The sequence below is a fragment of the Berghia stephanieae genome, chromosome 7, assembly GCF_034508935.2.
Source record: "Berghia stephanieae isolate SIO BIC M18660-M18661 chromosome 7, UCSD_Bste_1.3, whole genome shotgun sequence".
Lineage (NCBI taxonomy): Eukaryota > Metazoa > Mollusca > Gastropoda > Nudibranchia > Aeolidiidae > Berghia > Berghia stephanieae.
The window spans coordinates 58771884-58779383 of NC_088366.1; the positions used below are offsets into that span (position 1 = coordinate 58771884).

General features: G+C 36.8%; 1 protein-coding gene across 13 annotated transcripts in view; it reads right to left on the bottom strand.

Moving 5' to 3' along the window:
- LOC144977557 (CD109 antigen-like) overlaps window positions 1-7500 on the bottom strand; it is a gene marked incomplete at its 5' end in the record, with an annotated part of 81146 nt that overhangs the window by 46048 nt on the left and 27598 nt on the right. For 2 of the 13 annotated variants that reach the window (XM_078922908.1, XM_078922901.1), the window contains 1 exon segment: window positions 2022-2148. In XM_078922908.1, coding sequence (XP_078779034.1) covers window positions 2022-2148 — 127 coding nt within the window. 13 annotated transcript variants of the gene reach the window in all.

Genomic DNA, 7500 nt, shown 5'->3' on the forward strand with positions numbered 1-7500 from the left:
TACCGGTCCGCCTCAAACCAGTCCCCCTCCCACCCCCCCCCCCCCTTTTTTTTTCTCTCTCTCTGTCTGTCTCTCTCTCTCTCTCTCTCTCTCTCTCTCTCTCTCTCTCTCTCTCTCTCTCTCCCCTCTTTTCTGTCTATCTACCTATCTATCTGTCTATCCATCTATCTATTTATCGGTGTATTCCACTTTACTATCGCATCGTTCCTTCGCGAAGATTCGACCTTCGCTCATCCAACAAACACCCCCCCCCCCCCCACCTCCGCCGTGACTCTTTCACCTCGCCCCCTCCACCGCCCCCTACTGTTCCACTACAGTGTTCTACTACTACTACTACTACTACTACTACTACTACTACTACTACTACTACTACTACTACTACTACTACTACTACTACTACTACTACTACTACTACTACTACTACTACCAATATGTCTTTTACCTTCCATTATAGTCTGGAAAGTTCGGTTCCCTGACGCTGACCTTTGCTTATCAATTAGATCACCCCCTGGGGCACCCTATCCTCTACCCACGCCACGCTAACATTTCATTCATACTGCAACCACCATTGAGTACAGACGATACAAGTTATTATTCATTATATTTTATTTGTTTTCCACGTTTATTTGTGTATTGTTGTGCTGACGAAGGGTTTGTACCCGAAACGTCCATTGTCTGTTTTGTTCCCATACGAAGCCTTTCCATTTTCACTCTTTCGTGAGCATTGGTATTGTTGCTGATGCAAATTATGTCACGGTCACTACCATAATAGACACTTAGATAACCACGCCTCTCGGACAGTCGTCATAATGTGTAAACAATGACAGCGATTGGTAAACATAGCAAACTACACCGGTTTTACTTATCTACAGTACGTGTCTAAGTAAAACAACCATTTATCTTTCTCCCGCTTGATGAATAACATCAGCACAGAAATCTATCTATGTGTTAACTTAAGAGTTTAATGATAGTTCGAAGTTGACGTCACTCAGGTTTTTGTGTTTAATGTGTTGGTCCGTTATACTTCCGGATGGCAATGTTGTGAGCTCCTTAGCCAAACTCATACTATCTATAATGCGATCGAGAAAATCGTGACATAGATAACTATTCACCAATTTGGCGGTGTGAGAACTACAACAATGATCAGAGAATGAGAAAGGTCGAATTCATTCACTGAATTGTTTATAAACAACCAACTATATGTTTGTCCGAGCTCGTGTAAAAGTGTGTAAAAAATCCCATGTGTTGATCAGTCAAAAATCTACTGGTTAATTTCTTAAAAACAAATTTCTTTTCAATTTTCAAAAGACAGTAAGTAGTATTGGAAAGGGAGGGGTGGGGGGAGATATGTATTTTAAAAAAGGCCCACCAAAATTTCGTGTAAATTCACACACCTGTGACTAAATTACTAAGTCGAGAGCATTGACATTGCCATTGTTGCTATGGTAACATAGTCGTTATCATATTATAATGAAGGGTATAATATTAATATAAGGATTCTTTTGTTTAAATGGGCTTTAAAACATCGGTCTGGCATCAAGATTGTGTGAGATTCGAATAGAAGAGTCTTTTTGAAATGATATCTGAACATTATAACATCTAACATAAGAAGTGGACACATACATTATATATATATATATATTATATATATATATATATATATATATATATATATATATATATATATATATAAACACATCTATATATTAACCAATCACCCGAATGATGTGATAAAAGTAATAAATAGATAAATAGATGGATAAATAAATAATTTATAAATAAATAAATAAATAAATAAATAAATAAATAAATAAATAAATAAATAAATAAATAAATAAATAAATAAATAAATAAATAAATAAATAAAGGTAATTAATATTTTTTTAAAAAAGATAATAAGATAAATAAAACAAAATAAATTAAAATAAATAGAAAAATAGATTGATTGATTAATTAATTAATTAATTAATTTAACACGGAATTCGTGAACGGAGCCACAAGAGACATTAATAATATTATACCCGAAACCTCCTCCGTGCTTTCCGACACATCACTGAGTTCTTGCATAACAGGTGCGTCATAATATACGATAGGATCTTCACGAATCGTGGCCACAGACCCATTGGTCAGGACTAGCAAGTCGAAACTCTGAAAGCGTTGAAATGAGTGTAAAGGAACTAAAAGAAACGACGGTGAAGCTGAAGCAAGCGCGTTGAGCATCCGTGGGACAGGCGTCATGTCTCGTCCTATATGTTATGTGTTGCTGTTGGGCAGGGACCCCTTGTAAAGCGCTTTGAGTACGTTTAGTGGATATTGCGCTATATAAAAGCTCAAGTAAGTATGTGTATAAAGAGAAGAGCCGCTAGACCTACCTATACCAAGCACCCGACGTCCTCTGTCGTTTTTTCTCGAGCTTGATATGGCTAGGTAGGTCTAGCGGCTCTTCTCTTTATTCTTAGTATTTTGTCCGTGCCCAACGTCTTTATCCGGAAGACGGCAGAGGACGGCAGTGCCGGGTCGTCGGAGTCAGTCTCCGGTGCGGGTTAGCCCTAATAATAATAACAATATTAGTATTTATAAATATATAAGAGTTGAATAAAAAAATACAATTGTTAGTAGAACATTACGATTGTCACAGACTGTTGTTAGTGTTAGTGTTAGCGGTGAAAATCAAGATAGCAACATGCAGCATGATGAATTTTAGAGAAAGAACTTTTTCTTTTAAAAAAAAGGAAGGGGAGGGGGATTCATAATAATAATAATAATAATAACAATAATAATAATAATAATAATAATAATAATAATAATAATAATAATAATAATAATAATAATAATAATAATAATAATAATAATAATAATAACACTGCATGCTAGAAATCGGGGCAGGCTGTTGTATCTACGAACCGTTTGGACTCTTTTTCTGTATCATATTGAAATTATTATTTTGTCCGGCAATGGGGAAATTCTGTCTTCTCCCATCCCCGATATCGTCATTAAAATATTCAGGGATTGGACCTCTGTCCTTGGTAAGGGTTGACCTGGTCATGAAATGCAAATCGAGATTCTGTAAGTAAACAGATAATAATTAATCGTTGTAGAGGACGTTAAATTAAATAATGTATCCAGCGCCGGAAAGTTAGCATCATCATCGTCATTGCCTTTTTCACCCTGGGTCAGGGTATAGGCCACAAACAGTTTCCATCCCTCTCTATCATCATCATCGTCATTGCCTTTTTCACCCTGGGTCAGGGTATAGGCCACAACTAGTTTCCATCCCTCTCTATCATCATCATCATCGTCATTGCCTTTTTCACCCTGGGTCAGGGTATAGGCCACAAACAGTTTCCATCCCTCTCTATCATCATCATCGTCATTGTCTTTTTCACCCTGGGTCAGGGTATAGGCCACAGACAAACAGTTTCCATCCTTCTCTATCCTGAGCTAACTTTTTAAAATCTCATTCCATGTCTTATCGCTTCTTCAATTATTCTCCATGTTCCTCGTAGCCTTCCTCTTGATCTTCTGCCCTGAGGGTTCCAGTCCAATCTGTTGTCCTTCAAAAATTCTGTCATTCCAGAAACTCTTCGTTCGCCCAAGCTAAAAAAAAGGATTTGATTTGTCCGTCTGCGTTTCTGTAACGGTTTGAGTTTTCCGGAAAGGGGTGTTAACCCTTCGCCAACCCCCAACCTGGAGGACCGTAAAGTGAGAAATAGAGGCTTAAATTCTTGCTCATGCTCAAGACAGAAAAAAAAAGAGAGAGATGCCGACGGTGCTCAAACCCTGTACTTCCGGTTGTCAATGCAATGCCTTATCCCTTCAACCATCTCGCTTCTCCCCCCCCCCCCCTTCCCCAACCCAAGTAGTGTTAGTAGTAGTATGATATTAGCAGCATCATAATATTGATAATAAGCGCTTTATTTTAAGCACGACGAAAAACTGCGGAAATGCTTTGCGCAGCTATGCTGATTTTCGAATACTGACACCAGTTATTATAATATTAATATTAAGCATGACGACTCATTTTCATTGGTCTGTGACTAACAAACAACATGAGACAAGCAGTAGTTAGACTGAATAGAAATCATAATATGTTTTGCGATTTTAAAAAAAAGTCTTTAAAAGAAAAAGAAAGAAAGAGTTTCAGAGAGAAATAAATTTAAAAAAAAAAGAAAAGGAAAAGGAAAAAAAAGAAGGAACAAAATTCAAACAAATTTGAAAAGTGAACACGCAGGAAATTGACTAAAGAGAGGGGTAACTTGTACATGGCTTGTACAGCAATGAGTCCTTCCCTTCAAGCGTCTAAATTGTAAGGCGTCTAATCTCGATTCAAATTCCACGTAACGATGCACACGTGTGTGAGTGTACAATATATATATATATATATATATATATATATATATATATATATATATATATATATATATATATATATATATATATATAGTTATAGTTATAGTTGTAAATAATAACGGTAATATATTAGTATATTGATAAAATGTGTTCAAAAAAAATTATTACAAAAGGATGTGTGAAATGTGGAGTAGGTTATGTGTACATTAAAAATAAAGGCAAGCCATTGTGTGTTAAAAAATGAAGGAGCTTCTTAACTCGAAGAGAAATCGGGGGGAAATGGCTTGCCTTTGTGAGAATGCTCAAAATTACCGAGTTAAGCTGCAACCAATAGCTCAAGAGCTCCGACGGTAAAAGTTTTAGGTTTAGGTGCGCATGTGCGAAGCTCTATCACTATGCGTTACAACAATAGTCTTCAACAGTCGTGACGTCACTTCCCTCGTAATGACGCATAGTAACCTAGTATCTGGTTCTAAACTATCGGAACAATGGCCATTATATTTCTCCGACGAGCATAAAAGTGTATCCAGAGGAGAAAAAACATAATAAATCTGATCATGTTTTGGCTTTTATACATTCTGATCACATGACATGTGAAAAAGTTCTAGCCAAAATGAAGAATAAAATGTACCGATTTTCTTCGTTTAGAGTAGAACCAAGCTGCTCGTTGTTAGGGCGGACGTGACATCAGACTATTGAATCCTATTTCTCGTAAAAACCGAGCGTGTGCTCTTCAGTTTCTGTTACGACCGGATGTCGTGTGTGCGCTTACAAACCATTCGCTTTTAGTTTTGTGGAAGTCATATGGACGTGGCCGAAGGGAAACCTCGGGGCTTCGCTATCAAAAACTCTGGGTCCAGAGGAATCTCGAATTATGGGGATTGTGGCATTGGTCAATGGAAGAAGATCGAAATTCTGAAAGTATTTGAAAACGTTGATACTATCATACTGATGAATACTAAGCAACTTAAACAAATGATGGTGATGATGATGATGATGGTGATGATGATGATGATGATGATGTTGATGATGATGGTGATGATGATGACGATGATGATAATAATAATAATAATAATAATAATAATAATAATAATAATAATAATAATAATAATATAATGATAATAATAATAATAATAATAATAATAATAATAATAATAATAATAATAATAATAATGTCCATATTATAACGCCATACTGTAAGAGATAGAGAGCAGACCTGTTTTGTTTTTGTTTTTTGTTTTTTGTTTTTTTTTGTCGCTTACAGTCAAAAAGTGGATTATCAGAAAGGGTCAAGAATGGTCGACAAATGCATTCCCTTCCCATCATCCATCTTAATGTAGTAAACAAGACACAAAGATTGCTGTAAAATAATCGACGTGTACATATATGCATGTCTGACATCCGAACCCACTTGACTTATGGGCCTATCTAGTTTAACATTGTTGTAATGGACAATATTTTACGTCATTAAAAAAAATATATTTTTGAGATTTCTATTACCAAAAAAATGAGCCCGTAAGGAATTGGGTTATCAGACCTGCAATTAATAAGTGCACGTCGGTGTAACTTATCTATGCTGAGTTGAATGGGAATGTTGAATACGTGAAAAATAAAAATTGAAGCAAACTGTTAAGTTGATGCACACGTTAAAAAATAAAAAAAGCTTTGTGAATCGAAGCTATCTATACTAATAGGTGAAATAAAATTGTTCGACTGTGAGGTTGATATATGTGACCCTTTGTCTCGAAACGGTATTATGTCGGAATGAATTGGACCCCGAAAAGTGACTTTAGAATTAAATTGATAGTAAATACCAATTTTTTAGCTTTTGCATTGTGAGAAATTGTCTTCATTCTGTAACATAAGAAATCGAAACAAACCCCAAGTTTCATGTTTTTGTCAATAAATTCAATTTTTTGTACGTAAGTCAACCCGACATAATACCGTTTCGAGACGGTGAGTCACAAATATTATAATAATAAGTGCATGACCCACCATCTCAAAGCGGTAGGTATATTATGGCGGGTTGGACTAGGTGATTGAAAATGAGTTCTATAGCTAGCGACAAATATGAAACTTGGGGTTAATAGCCTTCAACAGTCGTGACGTCACTTCCCTAGTAATGACGCATAGTAACTTAGTAACTGGTTCTAATCTATCGGAACAATGGCGGACGCCCTTGTGAAATACTTCTCCGACGAGCATAAAAGTATATTATCCAGAGGAGTTAGACATTATATAAATCTGATCATGTTTTTGACTTTTATACATTCTGATCACATACATGTCATGTGAAAAAGTTCCTAGCCAGCACGAAGAATAAAAAAAAAGTACCAATTTTCTTTGTTTAGAGCCAAACTGCTCGTTGCTGGGCGGAAGTGACATCAGACTCAGACTATTGGATCATATTAGGGAATGAAATTAGCGGAAGAGTAGCGTCCCTTGATTGGACGTCACCTTACAGAGAGAACGTCAATTTGGTTTTGAAGTGTCTCAAGCCGCTTTCACCGGAAGCGAGGACGAGAGACGCATGCGCACAACCAACATGACGTTCTCTCTCTAATAACTTTTCCGCCGGTGACGTCACAGACTATGGGTGACGTCCAATCAAGGGACGCTACTCTTCCGCTAATCTCATTCCCTATTTCCATTCGCTGTGGTGGAGAATAATAATAAATACAATGTCTTGTCTTTTCTTGTCTCGGAGTTCCGTCTCCCTACAGACGTCGAATGAATGTCCCTGCACCGCCATTCATTCTTCACGCTCAAGGGCAATACTCTTCAACAGTCCTAACGTCACTTCCTTCCTAATGACTCATGGTAACTTAGTAACACTGGCTCTAAACTATCGGAACAATGGCGGACGCCCGTATGAAATATTTCTTCGGCGAGCATAAAAGTGTATCCAGAGGGAAAAAAAAAACCCCATACATTTGATCATGTTTTGACTTTTACACATTCTGATCACAAGGCATACGAAAAGTTCTAGCCTGCATGAAGAATAAAAAGTAATGGTTTTCTTTGTTTAGAACCAAGATGGCCGCCGTTGCCGGGCGGCGTGACATCAGACGACTGAATCCTATTACCGAGCAGTCGATCGATTAGCCTATCTTTTTTTTTGTTTTTTTTTTGCTAGTTGTTGCCTCCTCC